The 21,377-nt window shown below is 42.3% G+C and overlaps 1 protein-coding gene across 7 annotated transcripts in view; it reads right to left on the reverse strand.

Annotated features, from left to right (window-relative positions):
- Positions 1-21,377, reverse strand: part of plxnb2b (plexin b2b) — a 380,397-nt gene that overhangs the window by 75,559 nt on the left and 283,461 nt on the right. For all 7 annotated transcript variants that reach the window (XM_060914419.1, XM_060914420.1, XM_060914424.1 and 4 more), the window contains 6 exons: positions 16,577-17,724; positions 14,390-14,584; positions 13,382-13,507; positions 13,031-13,131; positions 10,223-10,349; positions 6,207-6,363 (listed from right to left, as the gene is read on the reverse strand). In XM_060914419.1, coding sequence (XP_060770402.1) covers positions 6,207-6,363; positions 10,223-10,349; positions 13,031-13,131; positions 13,382-13,507; positions 14,390-14,584; positions 16,577-17,722 — 1,852 coding nt within the window. In that variant the 5' untranslated portion in view covers positions 17,723-17,724. The remainder of the gene's footprint in view (positions 1-6,206; positions 6,364-10,222; positions 10,350-13,030; positions 13,132-13,381; positions 13,508-14,389; positions 14,585-16,576; positions 17,725-21,377) is intronic.

A 21,377-nucleotide genomic window follows, 5' to 3' on the forward strand; every position in this document is an offset into this window, starting at 1 on the left:
TCTATCTCTTTCTGCGCTCTCTCTCTCTCTCTCTCCCTCTGATAGGTCTGTTTTGTTTTTTCAGCTTAACGATGTCCTCCTTCACTTGGCCACATTGGCACCTCTTTGGACCGCATATTGAATGGTCCCATGAAGAGCTGCCAAATGCAAAATCGATACTTGGAATCAGCTCCAAGAATCAGCTTTTATCTCCTTAACCGGTCATGAAGTAATGAGGAAACAGGTGATACCTGGCCATGAAACTGCTTATCAGTCAACTGTCCAATTACTTTTGAGCCTGTGAAAATGGAGGGACTGTAAAAGATGTAACAAATAGGTTAAACTCCTTGAATTCAAGCTGAAAGTCTACACTTCAATCGCATCTTGATGGCTTCATTTCAAACCCACTGTGGTCGTGGTGTACAGAGACAGAATCAGAAAAACGCTCACCGTCCAAATACTTATGGACCTTACTGTGTTTCTTGTATAATAATTTAATGATGAGAAAGATTAGTAAACCTTTCCTTTATTTAAGATCTCTTCCCTTGCTAAGATTTTTATTCTTCTGTACTGGGTGATGAATGCGAGCCAGCAGTTGCAGTGGAAAGCAGACAAAGCACAATCTCGTGTGTTTTTGCCTCAGTGTTCATTACTCGAACGTATAAACAAAAGCGCTGTGGAAGCACTGCTGTTTTTTGTACACAGACATTTTTCGAGTACTAACACTTCACGGGCTGTTTACATTGCCGGGGAGACGCCACTGTCGATCATTATATGATCTGATATGCCCACGCAGGGCCGTATTGAGAGTTACATACGCCTAGCAGGAGTAATAATAATAATAAAAACAATACAACAAAACAAGAACCACTATTTCCTTAACTCTGTATTTTATATTCTGTTTTGTTTCAGGGTTGAAGGCAGATGCTTGTGTTTGTAAGGCTGTAGTCTAGATGCTAGTGAATAACAAGGCAGAAGCTTCGACTGAAGATAATTCTGGGAGATGGTGTGAACTACACACAGGTGTGCGGCATCCTGAAAATCGATTTAATCATCAGTGTAATTCAACTCTGAATACAAGAAACTTTCCCATCATGAATATTGAGTAACTAGCGGACTTATAGTTGTGGTCAGAAGTTTACAGATGCTCATCTTGGACATTAATGTCATGGTAATACTGTCTAAAGTCATGTAATCAGGCGCATTGGGTGGCGCCAATCTCCGTTTCCATAGCCCTCAGCCTCTTGCCTATACAGCTAGGGTTACAGTAGGGGGCTAGTCCTCTGGTAGCCGCGAGAGCTTGACTCCACACTCACAACTGTATTGCAGCGTGCCTTGCCACACGGCGGTAGGTACCATTTTTATGATGGTCTCTGGTACTGTATGACTCAACCGCAAGTAGAACTCATGATCTCCCGTGACACGCTACCCACTAGGCCAGCTCGCAGTCATGGCAATACTAGACTTTCACTAATTTCTTTGAACTGATATTTTTCTGTGGAAGAATGATTATAAAACATCTTTAACAGAAAAAAACAAAGAATTTGGCGCACAAGTTTTAATTTACTTTGGGTTTCCTGAAATCAACACAGAGTCAAAAAATTACACATATAGGGTCAAAAATATACACACACACACTTTGATTATTAATTCACTAATGCTGAAAGTTCCAAAAGGTCTTTTAAATTGCTAAGGCCAAGGCTTCTTAACTTCCTGTTAGTGATCATGATTGACTTCAGTTGGTAGCTTCTCTGTACCAACATAAAAAGGGCTTGTTTGCCAAGTTATTGGGAGGTGGAGCCACTTTGCCAAAAGGTCTAGAAGAATCCCCAAACTGTCACCCTCAGCTGAGAGGAAATTGGTTGAGCTGGTACGACCCAGGAAGCACCAAGGCTGAAAGATTCTGGAAAACCAGTGTCTCTGTCTACAGTCAAGCAAGTTTTACATCACCATGGACTGAGAGGCTGCCGTCCAAGAAAGAAGCCCCTGCTCCAGAATCTACACCTTCAAGCTCAAATACAATTGCAGCAGACCACCTGGACAAAGGACCGCGAGCTGGCCTAGTGGTTAGCATATCCGCCTCTCGCTTGGGAGATCGCGAATTCTGCTCGCAGTTGGGTCATACCAAAGACCATTCATAAAAATGGTACCTACTGCTGTCTGGCAAGGCATGCCACAATACAGATGCAAGTGGGTGTCAAACTTTCGCAGTTACCAGAGGACTAGTCCCCCCCACTGTAACCCTAGCTGTATAGCCGAGCGACTGAGGGCTATGGAAGCTGAAATCAGTGCCATCCAATGTGCCTTAAGGGCCTGGTCAGTACTGGGATGGGAGACTGCCTGGGAAGGCCAGGCCCTGGCATGAGAATGACTTTGACTTCTGACTTGACCTGGACAAAGAAAAAGCCTTCTGGAGGAAAGATTTATGGTCAGATCAGACAAAGATTGAATTGCTTGGCTACAATGACCAGCGGTACAGAGGAACACATCAAACAAGCCCTGTTACTGGTACAACCGTTAAGCATGGCGGTGGTAGCATCATGCACTGAGGCTGTACAAAGTAGATAAAATAATGAAGAACTGCAGAATTCTTCAGCATAACCTCAAACCACCAGAAACTTGGACACAATTGGGTGTTCCAACAGGACAATGACCCCAAAAGCACAGCAAAGCTGGTTGTGGAATGGATAAAGCAGGCTAACATTAAACTTAAAACAAGTCCCAACCTCAGCCCTATCGAAAGTTGGGTCTGTAGCAGGACACACAAATGTAACTGAACTCTACTAATTCTGCCAAGACGAGCGGCCAAATATCCAACCAGAATTCTGCCAGAAAATTGTTGATAGAGACCAAAAGCATCTGGTAAAGCCTGGTGAAACTTTAAATTTTTGATGGGTTGTATTCTCAGTCTCCAAAGTATTTGTTTTTTTTCTATTAAAGATATAAGCTGTGTAATCATTCTTACTCAGACAAAGAACAGTTCAAATAAATCGTTGAAAACCCAATACTGCCATGACAATCATATCCCTGATGACTGTATGTAAACTTCTGTCCTCAATGACATTGTAAACTCTGAATACAGCACATGGTTCTTATCAGGCAAAAAGAGTCTGTGTAGCTTTTAGTTCTAGTTAGGGATAGATATATTTATATATTTTAACATCATGCTGACAGGAGCTTTTAAACACCGCATTATACTTTGCCAGGTCAGGTTTCACAAATACAGGTTGGCTATTTTTAATCCAACTGATCTGAAAATAAATACCAGTATGCTGTTTCTAGGACATTATTTAGAAAGTTCCAATTTGTTGGTTTGTACTTCACAGGCCAGGGTTTAAACTGCAATTTGATTGAAGTATTAATTCAATCTGGCAACCCTGATTTCTACTCGATCTCCACGGCTGCATGATTTATACAGGTCAGTGTTCCAGCTAGTTTATTTTACCAGGGCGCCACGCCCTGCCCTCAAATACAAGCACCACACCCAAATTGATATCTCATCTCATTATCTCTAGCCGCTTTATCCTGTTCTACAGGGTTGCAGGCAAGCTGGAGCCTATCCCAGCTGACTACGGGCGAAAGGCGGGGTACACCCTGGACAAGTCGCCAGGTCATCACAGGGCTGACACATAGACACAGACAACCATTCACACTCACATTCACACCTACGATCAATTTAGAGTCACCAGTTAACCTAACCTGCATGTCTTTGGACTGTGGGGGAAACTGGAGCAGCCGGAGGAAACCCACGCGGACACGGGGAGAACATGCAAACTCCGCACAGAAAGGCCCTCGCCGGCCACGGGGAGAACATGCAAACTCCACACAGAAAGGCCCTCGCCGGCCACGGGGCTCGAACCCGGACCTTCTTGCTGTGAGGCGACAGCGCTAACCACTACACCATCGTGCCACCCCCCAAATTGATATCTACACCCAAATTCTATCTACTTTGTCCAGTGTACCAGTTCCACTGGCAGCAAAACAGTCTCAGTGCACGATGCTACCACCACCATGAACTCCCTACTCATAATTTCTCAGAATTTCCAAGTGCCCGGCACACGTGTTCTGCCCCAGAAAGAAAGTGAGCTCTAATTAGTGGTGTCGATTTGCAATGAAGGTAATGCATATTGACCAATCACAAAATACAATTTTAGCACGGTCACAGTCCTGCTCTGTTGACCATTTTGTCTTACTACAATAACAAGTCAGTGAAGCAAGGTACTACGTCTAAAAAGCAGCGATGCCTACAAACGCATGAAAGTGAAAAGAATTGGTAAAAGCAGCAAAGGGCTCACAGAACCTAGCACCTCTGCCAGAGCATAAGTAGATCTAGCAGTTGACGACTAAACAAATTCAATCAAAAGTTAGGACTGATAGAAGATCTATACGTAGAAACTCTAGTCACTCACGTTAACATTAACATTAACGTGTTGGACTAGATCTAAACTAACATTAATATCCCGGACTACTATTAATGATCAATTCATGCAATTAATTAACATTAGTCTGTCATGTTAATGGGTGATAGATGGATGTAAGTGCTGAAAGTGTTTACTAAAAAGCACACTGGCAAACAGTTTCAAAACATCGTTGCGGCGCACACTGCTCAATCAGAGCAAACATGCGTGTGGATGAGAATGGCAGTTTGAGGTGCGCCAAGCGTAAACGCACACGGATGTGACATTATGAAGCGTCATATTAAACCGGTTAAGTAAGAAGTTTCATATTTGCTTACTTTATTTTACAAACGTAATCCACCTTGTATAGTTTCCTAGTATGATAGATTTTGCATGATAGATTCTTTGTCTATAACGATGCGCGCAAAATTGTGTCCTGCCCTCTCGGAAAGCTAGCTGGAACACCGCTGGTCTTGTTTGTTTTGATGTGGAGAAATCCTGATATGTCTGACAATATGTGTAAATCTTAAATATTACTTAGAATAAAAGTCGAATGAAATTTACTTTGGAGACGGCATCCCTTTGCATGAAATAGTACCACACAACCCCCACCTGGAGTTCTGTTACCGCTTTGATATGGACATATGGAAACGGAAATGAAAGGACAGGCTCGTTTATCAACAAGTTCCCACGAATCGCATGACTGAAAATTGTTATGACTGAGCAGTGCCTGGGCCCCAAAATTCGACTTGAACAATGAGCCACAGGGGTGTTGTTGGGGTGGACAGGAGTGGGGGCGGATGGGGGTAAGGGGAGGGGTTTGCCTGGTTGCCAGGCCTGCCACAAAAAAATTTAACGACGCCTATTGTGACTTAAACACTGAAATCTCACTGGCTTTTACTGGAAGTTAGCGAGACTATGTGGGTATTTTTGATGAATCAAAACAAGATATATATGTTATTTACCAGCTGGGAGGTCCGTATAGTGAAATATCGTGACCGAGGTCTTGAAAGGCCGAGGTCACGGTATTTCACCATACGAACCGACCTTAAGCTGGTAAATAATATATTTATTTTTTTCTTTACCAAATTCTAACAGAAAACGAGAGCGCCCGAAAGGGAAAACCGAGCCGAGCCGCCATTTTGAATCCTCATTCACGGCTGTAATGCAAATGGCTTCCTCCTCGGTATACAAGTGCACTTCCATGGCAGGAAAAAAAACCTACATTTTGCCGCCTATATAGTCCCCTATTTATACAAAATTGAGTCATTCAGAATTCAGCCATGTTTTTGCTCGGCGTGAGTAACAGTTAGAGGTTTTTAGCTTTCTCCTGAAATGTTTTCTTTTATTTCTTCTTCCTCAGGGTAGTAAAACTTGCTTTCGCTGTGAACACTGTTGTTATCGCTATCCATGATGTAAAATTAATGCTATTCTCCTGAGAAATGCAAAAATAAATGTTGACAAAAATTGCTACTATGTTTGTTGTTGTTGTGAACGAGCGAGTCGCCAGAGGTCCGTAACCGGGGTCCGTAACTGGGGTCTGTATCGTAGGATACGGACCCGCTCGCCAGCCAATCAGAGCGCAGGATTTGATGGAAACCGGACCGCGAAAAAATAAATTACGTTAATTCAAATAATCATAGCAGAAATGAGCTCAAGCCCTCACCTTAACATTTTCCAGGACATCGTTAGTTTTTTTTTCTGTAGAATGAGGCTACTTTTGATTTAACACAGCTTGCTTTTTTCATATAAACCAAAAGTGTTGATCGCTGTATATTCTGAAATGTATTCTCGACCCTAATTTGACACTGCACGTCTATAGAGTGGTACCTTGGTGTGGAGGTGTAGGTGGAAGCCGGTTAGGGGGAGGCAGGTTGCATCTGACCATCGAGTCCACCATGGCAGCTTTACTCCAGATTGAACCGATTGTGCAATGGATCCTGTCAAAGTCTCTGATGCTGGGCAGCGATGGAATGTTGATCTCAACCTAACGTGGGACAAGTTTAGAAGTTCATCAGACTGGCAAATACATTTCATTCGAGTCAATGAGGAGCTCCACTACCGGAAGCAATATGTCGAGTGGTTTGGAGCATAGCGGATGCCAATGTGAATGTGAATACAGAAGCTGTTTTAGAAGGGGGGAAATTCAGTGGACACTTGGTTCAAACAGGAGTATGGTGTCTGCATGTTGAAATATTCGTTCACATCTGCAGTAACTGCTTAACCCTGGTTAGGGTTGTGGTGAATCTTAGGAACACTGAGATCAAGGTGGGAGAATTCATCCTGGATGGAACACGCCGTGCACACACATACCTAGGGACAATTTGCTATTCAAAAAAATATTAACCTCTGTGCATGTTTTCAGACAGTGGGGGAAAAAAACAGAGAACCCAAAGGAAGCCCATACAAATAGGACGCATGGAGAACATGTGAAGCTCTACACAGACAGTAAACCAAGCTCAAATCGAACCATATTGATGGAATGTCCAGAATTCTTATTGAGGCTCAACATGACATTCAGTGTGAGGGACTTAAATGTCATGTGTCTTCATCCGAGCACATAATTGTTAAAAGTTAATCCTGCCTACTATAAAAAGGCCAATAAATGAACCGTTAATTCCCGTGCATTAGGGATGGTGAGATTCACTGATTCCCACTGGTGCACTGATTTAAAGGTTCATGATGCAATTGCCCCGATTAAAAAAGTGCACACTGGATACAATTTGGGATGAAATCGGGATTTCTAACACATTTGCATCATTAGAATCTGATTTATTAATATATAGTTATTAGTAGAGGCCTTATGCCTTTATTATTAGCTCATCCGGCCGACAGGCAATGAGCTTATGCCATCGTGTGTTGTCCGTCGTCCGTCCGTCCATCCAGCGTCGTCCACGTTTCACGAAACTCGCTTCTTCTCTCTCAATTCTTCACCGATGTTTATTCTTTTTGGCAGGAAGGTAGGTCTGCCTGGGGTGCATATAGCTTCTATCCAAATTTTCATCATTGCAATTAATAACAAGTGTTGCCAGGCAAAACAAACCTCGCCCAGCAGCACTTATTTTATACCTATATGTTGAGAACGGTAATATTTCTCGATCATCAGCTATCAGGGTATAGTCCTATGAAAATCCATGACCTTGAGTTTGACATTTCAAAGCCATTCAATGTCAAAGGTCATGGCGGCAACTGAAAGCCCATATGGGACTTCTTATATGTTGATAATGGTAAGCATCTGGCTATCATGAACCATTTTAAAGTTATAGCCCTTTGAAAATCCGTGACCTTGAGTTTGACCTTTCAAGGTCACTCAAGGTCAAAGATCATGGTGCCAAATGAAAGGCCATATGGGAGTTCCTATATGCTCATAATAGTAAAGATCTGTCTATCGGCAACTGTTTTTGAGTTATAATGGAAAATATGTTATTTTGACCAAAAGGTTGACCTTTCCAGTGATCTTGACCTGCACCTTGAGCCGATTACCCCCAAAATTTAATCATGTAATCTATCAACCACTGTCCACCTACCCTGAAAATTTGAAGTCAATTGGTGTAACCATCTAGACGCTAGATTGTTAAAAGACAGACACACAAACAAACAAACAGACAAACAAACCACACTGATTACAATACCTCACCCCGCTTACTCCATCACAGGTGAGGTAATGAAGATATGGGGTAATTAAGCCCTAATGAGCAGTTTCCACGCAAATCGCTTCTTCTCCCTCACTGCTTCACTGATTTTTATTCTTTCTGGTATGAAGGTAGGGGTACCTAGCATGCATACAACTTCTACCCAGATTTGCTTCATTACAATTATTAATGAAGTTATGGACTAATTAAGCCTTAATGAACAGTTCAACAAAAATCGCTTCTTTTCGGTCAATTCCTCGCCATTTTGGATTCTTTCTGGCAAATAGGTAGCTGCCCCTAGGGTGTATATTAGGGTGCATCAGTTGCCCCCTAAAAATGAAAAGTTCCTCCGATCATGATGCTTTTTTGTTTTTATGTTCCTTTTGGTAAGAAAACACACTGGGTGAAATATTTTGACAAAATTCAAAAGTTTAATGGTGGCACCAGGAGCTCAAAGTTATGGAAAAAGATGCTATTTTATGACTTTTATGACAAAATTTCGATCACTTTTCACGAAACATTATGGCACCTTATAGAGTATACCAAATATCTTAGATCCACATTTTTAGTACATATTCTAAATATATTATCAAGCACAGTTTGAGTTTTAGCTGTTCATTGAATCATTGTTCAACTACTTTAATGCTTCTCAATCCCTTGCAAAGGTTCTTAACATGATCTCCGGGGTCACAAGAAATCAATAAATGGAGTCCAACATTGTGATTCAAACCTTACGCGAAAACATAAAATAAGCGTTTTTTGGCAAAAAATGAACCTCATGGTGCCACCATTAGACTTCTGAATATGGTCAAAAATTTTACAGGATGTCTTTATTGGTGAAAAGGAACACCCAAACAAAAATGCATCAGATTTTATGAAAGTGAGGGCAACTGATGCACCCTAGTGTATATAGCCTCTATATACAGTATACAGTAGCTTGTCTGTAGTGTATATAGCTTGCAACATTTATTGGCCCACTTTAGATCGTTCCTTCTGGGCTAGACGGGGCCAGAGTGAGCTACACCGTCATTGACGGTCTCCTTTAGAAATGTGACCAACAATTTTATATTTAGATTGATTCCTCCTCTCTAAACTGTTTCCCAAGCACGCTCTCCCATCTCCACTGCTTCCACTGGCCAATTCTCACCAAGTCTCTCGGCCAAGTCTCGCGTGAGTTGGAGGCGTTTCCGGGTGAATCATACACGAGTACAAGGTGTGAGAATGGGAGACTCAGTCATGGTGGCTTGCTCACCGCGGCTCCAAAAAGATATCAAAATAAAAGTCCCTGTGGCGCCACAATGCCAATGGGATTTCATCTTGTGCTGGACCGTCCTCTTCAAATCACAGGAAGGATTATCATGGAGGAGAAATATTAAATTGCATAGCATCATATTCTTTTGCATTGCATCATATTGCGTCGAATCGTGTCGAATTGCACTGCATCGCTGTAGTGGTGAATCATATCATAATCGCATTAAGGAGACATATGAAGAAACTACTAATGTATCAGATCGAGATGTGTATTGCATCAGCCTCAGTGATGGAGCTGCACGACCCTACAGTGAAGATATATTATTTACTGTATGGATGCAGATATAGCACCTCATTAATCAGTTTTTGAAGATATTCATACTGATCGGTTGTACAAATTACGTGCAGAGGAACAGCGCACTAGAGCCTGCTTCATTTTACTACAGAAAAGCCAGAAATTACATTTCAGCTGTTGCTTAAATGGGAATTCTCTGCCTGAGCCAACAAAAACGCTTGAAAATAAGAGCTATCTATGTGGTAATAAGTTTAAAACATGCTTGCTTTGTACAAGCATCAGAAAAAAATGCAGATAATGTATCTAATAAAGGACGCTAGAATATATGAGTAAATGGAATGCATGTTATAGGGATCAATGTAAACTATGCTCGATCCAGGATTATTTCCACTCAACTAAAGTACAATTGCATAAAATAATAAAAATCTTTGTCAGTGGCTGTAATAATAAAGCACTGAGTAAACACAATAGTTATTGTTCTGCTAGCTCAGATTCGAAAGATGCGTTCGCATGCATTACAGTCATTCTGTACATCCACCATATGGTTTCATTGTGCAGTGGCCTCGCACTCACGGTGGATGAGCATGCTCAGCTTTTATAATGATTGTTTGAGAAAGGAAGTTTAAAAATAAGTGCGGTAATTACATCTCTGACACCTGCACAGTTACCTGCTGGGATCTCCTGCAGCTGAGGTTGGGAGGATGAAAAGAAACTATTTTAACACACTGCTGTCTGGGACTCCAAAGCCACCCATTCTTCTCTTCAGCTCGACTGCACTCCGACCTCCTGGTACACCTACAGCATGGGCAAAGGACACGCAGATCTCAGTCTACAAGTCACCATGGAAATTTGAGCACTACAGAGTTACCAGGCTCTGTACGTGACAGACTATGCTTTGCACTGAGTTTTATATATTTTCAGTATTCAGTAATAGGTAAATTACGAAACAGTCAAAAGGTAAGCTCACATGGTGACGGAAGTATACACCTTAGCTGACTACCTAGTACGTGTGTAACAATTCACCCAATTCACCATTCGATTTGATTCACTATATTGGGTTCATAATTCGATTTTCCTATGATATTTTTGAAAAATTTGAAATGAAGAAAATTCTTTTCCCAACACCCCCCCTCCCGCAACATCTACAGTGGTGCTTGAAAGTTTGTGAACCCTTTAGAATTTTCTATATTTCTGCATAAATATGACCTAAAACATCATCAGATTTTCACACAAGTCCTAAAAGTAGATAAAGAGAACCAAGTTAAACAAATGACACAAAAATATTATACTTGGTCATTTATTTATTGAGAAAAATTATCCAATATTACATATCTGTGAGTGGCAAAAGTATGTGAACCTCTAGGATTAGCAGTTAATTTGAAAGTGAAATTAGAGTCAGGTGTTTTCAATCAATGGGATGACAATCAGGTGTGAGTGGGCACCCTGTTTTATTTAAAGAACAGGGATCTATCAAAGTCTGATCTTCACAACACATGTTTGTGGAAGTGTATCACAGCACGAACAAAGGAGATTTCTGAGGACCTCAGAAAAAGCATTGTTGATGCTCATCAGGTTGGAAAAGGTTACAAACCATCGCTAAAGAGTTTGGACTCCACCAATCCACAGTCAGACAGATTGTATACAAATGGAGGAAATTCAAGACCATTGTTACCCTCCCCAGGAGTGGTTGACCAACAAAGATCACTCCAAGAGCAAGGTGTGTAATAGTTGGCGAGGTCACAAAGGACCCCAGGGTAACTTCTAAGCAACTGAAGGCCTCTCTCACATTGGCTAATGTTAATATTCATGAGTTCACCATCAGGAGAACATTGAACAACAATGGTGTGCATGGCAGGGTTGCAAGGAGAAAGCCACTGCTCTCCAAAAAGAATGTTGCTGTTTGTCTGCAGTTTGCTAAAGGTCACACGGACAAGCCAGAAGGCTACTGGAAAAGTATTTTGTGTACAGATGAGACCAAAATAGAACTTTTTGGTTTAAATGAGAAGTGTTATGTTTGGAGAAAGGAAAACACTGCATTGCAGCATAAGAACTTTATCCCATCTGTGAAACATGTTGGTGGTAGTATCATGGTTTGGGCCTGTTTTGCTGCATCTGGGCCAGGACGGCTTGCCATTATTGATGGAACAGTGAATTCTGAATTATACCAGCGAATTCTAAAGGAAAATGTCAGGACATCTGTCCATGAACTGAATTTCAAGAGAAGGTGGGTCATGCAGTAAAACAACGACCCTAAGCACACAAGTCATTCTACCAAAGAATGGTTAAAGAAGAATGAAAGTAATGTTTTGGAATGGCCAAGTCAAAGTCCTGACCTTAATCCAATCGAAATGTTGTGGAAGGACCTGAAGTGAGCAGTTCATGTGAGGAAACCCACCAACATCCCAGAGTTGAAGCTGTTCTGTATGGAGGAATGGGCTAAAATCCCTCCAAGCCGGTGTGCAGGACTGATCAACAGCTACCGGAAACGTTTAGTTGCAGTTATTGCTGCACAAGGGGGATCACACCAGATACTGAAAGCAAAGGTTCACATACTTTTGCCACTCACAGATGTGTAATATTGGATCATTTTCCTCAATAAATAAATGACTAAGTATAATATTTTTGTCTCATTTGTTTAACTGGGTTCTCTTTATCTACTTTTCGGACTTGTGTGAAAATCTGATGATGTTTTAGGTCATATTTATGCAGAAATATAGGAAATTCTAAAGGGTTCACAAACTTTCAAGCACCACTGTATTTTCCTATTCTTTATCAACTTAAATGTTCCTTTTGTTAAAAAAAAATCTTTTGTTGCCTTTTCTTAATAACCAACACTAATTATTTAGCCACATTTTTTAAGGCTTGGAGTAAAACACAGCCAATTCCTATTATTATTAATAAAAATGAAAAAAGTTAATAACAAATAGGCCTTTTCTTAACAAACTTTTATAAACATTTGTACTTCCTCCATTTGCTTCGCTTTTCTTTAGCTTTCATCAGGCTCTAAAAACAGAGCTCTGATTTCTTGGTAAATCTATTTGTACAATCAATCACACAACAGCTCTTTCCCATTTTAGATCTGTTTTTGTGTGTTTTCACAGCATTAGAGCTGTGTTACTTCCACCTAGGGTGACATCATGTGTATTCCCTCTGTTGTATGTTATTCCACCCTCTGCCATCTAAACAGTGCGGTTACAGCTAGGAAAAACTAAGAGATGATAATCACAAATTTTTTTTTTTTTTATTGAATCGATTCAAACAGTCATAAATTTGTATCGAGATGTATCGCTGTACGATCTCATTACGTGCCTAGATTTAAGTCTTGATCTAAGACCAGACCTACATAATCCACAACATGTATCCATGTATATCCGCCTGGCTATTTTTCCAATTTATGTTTGAGCAGCATAAAATTTTTTGCATTCGGCATTAGATGTGACATTTAATCATGAACAGAGATGATTCATAATCTTCACCTGCCCTCCAGGACACACCAGCCACAGTATGGGTCTTTCTGGGACACGCAGGACTTGCAGTCAATCTTCTGGTGGCACGATTGCACTGGCACCTTAGTGATCTATATACCCAGTAAGAAATAGTGAGAAAGACGGATTTATTTTAAGCTAAGCCTCTTTGTTTGGATATCATTATAAAACCATACCTGCCACATTAGTAGGCAGTGTACACACAAACACACACATGCGCACACACAAAAGACATTAGAGCACATTTCTGCAACATTAAACATTACCCCTGGGCAAAGAAATGAACTCGTTGGCAAACAGAAACAGATTTAAAGCCTTGATAAATGACTTTAGTGCAGGCACCTTTTTCTCCGTCGTGATGTATATGTGACTCTGGGTCTTGTCAAAGAAAAGATTCTTATTCACGTGTTCGCCCATGGTGTCCCCAGGAACCCTGTTGTACACCTCTGGTTTACTTGACAAATGAACCTGCGTGGGTGGAGAACAATAGACATGGAGCAGATTGCAATTATATAGTGCAGCATGGGACAAGAGAAATCTGTCAACCTGTAGCCAAAACCCACACAGAGTGTCTCGTGTGTTTGAGACATACCTGTCACAATGTCATCCCTAAACGAATAGTCTACGAGCCAGTTAATGACCAGAAATGCCAGGATCCTGCTCTAAAACACCAAAAATAACTGTACTTCTTCTCCTTCTCCTTCGGAGTCACGCTATCAGTACGGCCAGGCTGAGTGAAAGCAAGACACCATGTTTTTTCCAATATAGTCTTCTCCCTCCTGTTTAATCTGACAGAGTTCCAACCCTAATGAAGAATCCATGTAGGAGGTTTCTCGACATTACCGAAAGGAGCGGATGAATGTGACTACTGACTCATGATCTAAAAACAATTCTCCTCCGTCTATAGTCACAGTGTGTCTCAGGCAACGGGACATGCAATGGAAGTCAAGATCTTTTTTATCCAAGACAACCTGAAGGTGCCTCATACGCACCATTTTATATTTCTGGCATTACACAATTATCGGATAAATATGTCATGTTCCATAAAAGCAGATCAGTTTGGCAGACAATTATTTCAAATTTCTACAGAAGAAAAAAAGGAGGTCTCGGTTAGTATCCAGCCCTGCAATTCTTTGCATTACATAAGAAAAACTTCCTAACTTCTTCTTATATCTGGCATCTCTGAATGCCTGAAACACTGTTGTCACTTTTCTTTCCATTTTTACTTCTTATATAACCAGTTAACCTCCACTCACATTCAAGCCCACAACATGCATTCTCGCCAAGCTACAACTTCAACAGCACCATTGCTTCTCACTTTTTTTTTTGCTTCAGCTCTATAACACCTACCTTCAATACCTCTCCTATGGTGTTGCCTACAAAGGCAATAGTGTGGTCATTTTCCACAGCAATAGCCACAGCAGTCAGATGACCTCGAGCCCGTTTGGTGAAGAATGGCTCTGCCTGCAGGGCGAACTCTGGCGTGCTGGCCAGCGGAGAACGGAGGAACTCGGCTCCACACCTGTTTTGGTCCACGATCTCCTTCTACAATGGAGCAAAATTCAAAAGATATACTTGAAAAAAAAAAAAAACTTCTGATGAACCTGCTGAAAACCTGAAGACAGGACAAGGGTTATATCTTTACTCGTGGAATAAGTCAATATTCATATCTGTGTCTGGATTTGCATTTAAATTAAAGTGAGCATCGCAAAAAAAAAAAAAAAAGTAATGTTTCTTTGAATTAAAGGGGAATTATTATGAAAAACTCTCTTTTTCGGGCGGCACGGTGGTGTAGTGGTTAGCGCTGTCGCCTCACAGCAAGAAGGTCCTGGGTTCGAGCCCCGGGGCCGGCGAGGGCCTTTCTGTGTGGAGTTTGCATGTTCTCCCCGTGTCCGCGTGGGTTTCCTCCGGGTGCTCCGGTTTCCCCCACAGTCCAAAGACATGCAGGTTAGGTTAACTGGTAACTCTAAATTGACCGTAGGTGTGAATGTGAGTGTGAATGGTTGTCTGTGTCTATGTGTCAGCCCTGTGATGACCTGGCGACTTGTCCAGGGTGTACCCCGCCTTTCGCCCGTAGTCAGCTGGGATAGGCTCCAGCTTGCTTGCGACCCTGTAGAAGGATAAAGTGGCTAGAGATAATGAGATGAGATGAGAACTCTCTTTTTCACTGCTTGTACACACATTTGGGTCTCTGGAGTGCCTACTGACCGACAAACTCTGAAATACGACACCCAGTCAGTTTCTTTTGCGCTGCCTATTTCAGGAAACGTGCTCCGACAAACCGTTCAGATTCGGCTCCGCTTCCTATGTCACAAGGGCCTCATTAGAATAATACCGCCCCCTCATTTGAGTATCTCCACTCAGGGCTGGAGAACTGCCTTTGCAAATAAATATTCATGAGGAAAGTACTACCTGATTGGGTTTTTTTTTAGGAGTAGTTGCTCATTATCATTTAAAGAGACAGGCGCTCAAATCGGCCATTTTGAACGGGGCCGTTTAGACAGCGTGAGAAGTGAGCTGTGGTGATTTATCCTCGTGGTATTTTGACTAAAGCATGTCACAGACATTTCGACAAGACCTCAGGGAACTGTGTCAACTTCTGGAAAAGGGTTATAATATGTCACCTTTAAATAAGAACCCTATCAGTATGGTAGGGAAAAAGACACTGGAAGGAATCCAAGAGACAGAAAATGCCAGCGCTGTCAGCATGGTCTGCAAATTCGGGCTCGAACAGTTCGGACCAGGTAGCAATTAAGGATTGCCGCACATTCATGTTAATGAACGTAATCTGTATTTGCACATCATATCTGAAAACCTTGCTTGCTTCGTCATGAAACTTCTCACTCGTGATGTTTTTTTTTTGTATGCTATTCATATCTGGGGCGGCACGGTGGTGTAGTGGTTAGCGCTGTCGCCTCACAACAAGAAGGTCCGGGTTCGAGCCCCGTGGCCGGCAAGGGCCTTGTGGAGTTTGCATGTTCTCCCCGTGTCCGCGTGGGTTTCCTCCGGGTGCTCCGGTTTCCCCCACAGTCCAAAGACATGCAGGTTAGGTTAACTGGTGACTCTAAATTGACCGTAGGTGTGAATGTGAGTGTGAATGGTTGTCTGTGTCTATGTGTCAGCCCTGTGATGACCTGGCGACTTGTCCAGGGTGTACCCCGCCTTTCGCCCGTAGTCAGCTGGGATAGACTCCAGCTCGCCTACGACCCTGCACAGGATAAGCGGCTACAGATAATGGATGGAGGGATGGATATTCATATCTGTATCTACTTGGAACACATCTATTTAATTCGTATGCTTTCATATCCATAATGATTACATAGATGTCCTTTTACTGTCAATTATTTTACTCGAGCACAAGTTCCCAGCAGAGCAAAGTCCCAATATAATATATGTAGCAACTGATTTTAATGTTCGAATGATCACTATGGATTGGTATTTTCGGTATCAAGTCATTCAAGATTGAGTTGAAAGTAAACTCTGCCAGGTGAGAAAGACACCCAGGTTCACTGTCCAAGTCATCACTGTAGTACTTACACTATGTCGATGGGCACATGGATTGCTTGCACTGGATGTATAAGGGCTGTAAACAGCTGGTCTTCCTCCAATCTTTCCGTAGTCGGTGTAGCAGGCACTGAGGATGTCCTCCACCCTCTCATTAATACGCTTTAACGGATACATGCAAAGAGCCGAGTCCGTTGCGTTTTCACCATCTGGAGTAGCCACTATATACAGCACTTTATCCCAGACCGTAATGGTTCCGTATGAACCAGAATCCAGCATGGCGCGAGCTAGCTCCTTTCCTGGCTCGGTCACATATGCAGCCTGGACTTTGTTATAGTGGACGCCGTTTGCGCTGCAGTTCAGCTGCAGCTCGGTGTAAGAGTAATAACCTTCGTCTTTCTCACACAGACGGGATACGAATGTGAAGTTCTTGTTGTCAGTCCCACCCTGAGTGCGTGAGAAGAGGAAATACACAAAGCCGGAGTCTTTAAAGACAAAGCGGAATTGGTGCTGGTACTTGGGTGCAAAAGGTATGGCCTGGACCGCAGAGGCCTCCACGATGCTCTCGAACACAACCCAATCTTTGTAGTTCTCCAAGATGCGTGTAGTGATGAGCTTTGGGTTGTCCTCCTGACTGCCGTAACCCTTCCCAACCAGAAAGACGCTGAATGGCTTTTTCTCCGGGTCATCCTTGAACTGGAATGTGGCCATGATACCGACGACCGAAACGCTGTCCTCGATGCTGGCAGCGTACGTCCTCTCTCCTTTACTGTCACTGTAGTAGATCTGCTGATTCACATTGCTGAGGTTCAGCAGCGAGCAGATCCCTCGGTACACGCTCCCACACGCAATCAAAGATCTGTTGGCAGAGTGCACCAAAAGGAGCTTGTTGACATTGTTCGTGTCTTTCAGGTCCGCAGACATGCACGTGGAGGTGCTCACAGGGGGCGTGCAGCTTCGAGCATCTTTCTTAGGCCCCGTCTCTGCTTTCGCTTCCAGCTTGAGGAACGCGTCCAGCTGGTAAATGGCATTGACTGCACCCAGGTAAACTCGGCCCGTTGCAGGGTCCTGCACTACATTGTTGATGTGTGTGAGGGTGGAAAACTCCAGAACTGTCCCCTCACTGGAAAAGGAGGAGACACACACCGAGAGCAGGACCATCCACACCCAATCTCCCATCTCTGCAAGAAACATGAAACAAATCTAATCAGGGTTTTTAAAGCACAGACACCTTCATGGACGGACATCGGCTTTTCTAAGAAACTGGTTTTACGAATCACGGCTGATTAATTGATGATGCCACAGGTTTCCGCAGATTTAATTCAGAACTTCTGGATTTCAAATGTTGAGCTAACAGCTGAGAAGAGATTCAAGATGGTTATTTAGAATATTATCCCCCCTCGGCATATAATGCTATTGCTCCGTCCGTCTGTCTGTCCGTCTGTAAACGTTTTAGTTTCTGGAGCATAATTCAAAAACTATTAGGAATTTTTTTCACCAAAACTGACAGTTACGTTAAGTGACTAGAAGAGTAGTGCCTTTTGACGTTTTGGGATTTCTGTGATTTTTATTTTTTTTCCATATTTCCATGGGAACCAATTCAACTTAGGAAAATTTGGAGCGGGGTTTCATGTAGGGGCCGGGGGGACGTGTCATCTCCTGATGGCTCTTATGATATCTATCTAGATAGCTTATTTGAATTGAACAGAAAGTGATAGTCTACAGTCACTATCCCCAATCTCTCTCTCTCTCTCTCTCTCTCTCTCTCTCTCAGAGGACATTAATCTTAGTTTGGTCACAGCTGCTCAAGCACAGTCAATCATCTGTTGCTTATCTCATTACAAATAAATGACAAGACAATTCAACTCACAGAGACACTCAAACACTAAAAACCCACACACCACTGAGACCACACACACACACACACACCACACAAAACCTGTTTATTTTCACATACACGTTCATCCTTTTAAGAAATCCACAGGTGCTGCAGTCAGTGCAGCGTTACTGGTGCCTTTGTTTTCATTCCAGTCACACAATTAAACCTACGGGCACATGGGCACATGTGTCAAACTGGAAATCCTGATGAAGCTCCCACATGGCTGAGCATGGACGGATGTTTTGTTACGTTAACCTGTCTTTCCCTGCAGCTCCGATCATGTGCACAGCTCATTATCCATTCACCCCTAGGGCTCTGTTAATTTCAGCCACACACTCATTTCCATAAAAAGCTCCTGTCCCTCTATTGCCCCACTTTATTCGCCGATTTTTTTTTCTCTCCCCTTCTGAGAATGAAGCTCATTTATTTCAAATTCCATTTCTCCAGGTAAACGTGCCTGCCCTTTTTAATTCATACCCTTAAACAATTTGAAACAATGCATGGGTCTGGGATTGGACTAGCAATAAAAACGAGGACTTTTTTTGCAGCAGTAAAATAACATATTTCATGTCTTTGTTTCTTTTTTTTGTGTGTGTGTGCATCAACCACTGTGTCCAGCATTTTAATTCAGTTTCATTCAGAAAGTCCTTTGTTATGGTGCGTTCTAATTACTTCAGTCGTGAGAAGCTAGTTAGCTAGATAGCTAGATTCCTTTCCTGTCATTGCACACAGTACAGTGGGATCGGGTAGCAGTCCTCCTGACGGTGTCTTCACGCTTAACAATACAGCAGTTATAAAATTGAAAAGACTTCAAACTAAACTAATTTAACCCTAGTGCTTTAAAAGAATCTTAATTTTGAACCAGCTTGCCATTTTGACAACGCACGTCTAGTCAGTGGAAAAACACTGGGAGTGAAATATCGGAAATTATTATACGTACGGGCCACTTTTTCCATGGAATAAAAATGTGTTCTATTCCCTTCGAGTGGGTTTATTGATGGCATGCAATATTGTTATCATATCGCTTATCCTATGTGTATTACACTACTCTCCCCAATGGAGAATGAGCGTGCAATACTGTTATAATATTGCATGTTGTCAAGACAACACGACGTCATACATCGGAGACGTAAAACTTCCGAGTTAGCGAGCGACAGTGACAATTTGTAAACAAAAATGGTTACCAGGTTTGCTTTGTTAAAAGTGGAAGATTTTGAGAGAATTTTGGCTGCCGGGTCGCTCTGTTGTGTGTAGCTGTCGATGTTGATTTTAAAAGTAACTAAGCAAATTACACAGGGAAAATAATAATAATATTTGACTCGACTGCGTTTGTGTTGGCCTTCACTAACACTACGCCGGCTGGAAGGTAATTAGACTGCTGCGCTAACAGCACCGAGTCGCAGGTAAGCTAGCGTTGGCCTTTGCTAATGCTACTGCTACACCGGCTGGAAGCTAACTGGACTGTTGCGCTAACAGCACCGAGTCGCGGGTAACTTAGCAGCCGCCTTCGAGAATGCTGATATGAAGAGAGTGTGTATGTATAATAATAATAATCTCGTCTCGTCGTCTTCCGCTTTATCCGGGGCCGGGTCGCGGAGGCAGCAGTCTAAGCATGGAAGCCCAAACTTCCCTTTCCCCAGACACCTTGGCCAGCTCCTCGGGAAGAACACTGAGGCATTCCCAGGCCAGCCGAGAGACATAGTCCCTCCAGCGTGTCCTGGGTCTTCCCCGGGGCCTCCTCCCGAGGGGACATGCCTGGAACACCTCCCCAGGGAGGCGTCCAGGAGGCATCCAAAAAAGATGCACGAGCCACCTCAGCTGATTCCTCTCGATGTGGAGGAGCAGCGGCTCTACTCCGAGCTCCTCCCAAGTGACTGTGCTTCTCACCCTATCTCTAAGGGAGTGCCCAGCCACCCTGCAAAGGAAACTCATTTCGGCCGCTTGTATCCGCGATCTTGTTCTTTCGGTCATTACCCAAAGCTCATGACCATAGGTAATAAAAGTAATAATAATAATAATAATGGCTGACTTTTTTCGTAGTCTATCACATATACTCCATTCAGCTAGTATGATACTGAACTCGTCTTCAACTCGTTCAATACCATGCTAGCTGAATGGAATATATCTGATATACCACTCGAAGCCAGCCAATATTATTTAAATATGTCACTCAGAGCCGCGATGTATTTCATATGAAAAAATAAGAATTTATCAACACGAGAAAATAAACTTCATATCTTCAAGCCAACATGTGATTTTATTTTTATTATATAGACACATTCGCAAACGAAAAGTACCCAAATTGATCAAAACAATTCACCAATATACTCACGAGTGAAGATATTGGAAAATATGTTCCTCAATGTCCTGGATATAGTTCGTATGAAAAACATGAGTGGTATATTTCCCAGTAAAACACTTGTGTCTCTGTAATAAATATCTATGTAAATGTACAGTATGTGTCTGTATTTATGTATGCTTGCATGTATGTATACATAGACTATATAAAATGTATATAAATGACCTCACACCCAAGTTGGCCATTTTCCAGTCCAACAAGGCAGAAAACCAAGATGGACACCATTATGAGCTATTGTTAGCAACACCGGTTCTAGCCAGGTTAGCCACTGCTAGCAATACCACTTGATCACAACACATTATATGGTATTTTGCACATACAAACACTGTAGCAACATGTCCACAGATAGAAGTTGGACAGTACTGTGTGTATGACTGATTTAATGAGACACAAATAAGACGAAGTGCTAAAACTGTATATTACTACAGCTTTTTTACCTCGCCAGAGACGGAGTAAGCGGCACCAGGTATTGTAATCAGTGCGGTTTGTTTGTTTGTTTGTGTCTGTCTGTTAACAATCTAGCATCTAGACGGTTGCACCAATTGACTTCAAATTTTAGAGTAGGTGGGCAGTGATCTGTAGATTACCTGATTAAA

This window comes from Neoarius graeffei, chromosome 2, assembly GCF_027579695.1.
Source record: "Neoarius graeffei isolate fNeoGra1 chromosome 2, fNeoGra1.pri, whole genome shotgun sequence".
NCBI classification, from domain to species: Eukaryota; Metazoa; Chordata; class Actinopteri; order Siluriformes; family Ariidae; genus Neoarius; species Neoarius graeffei.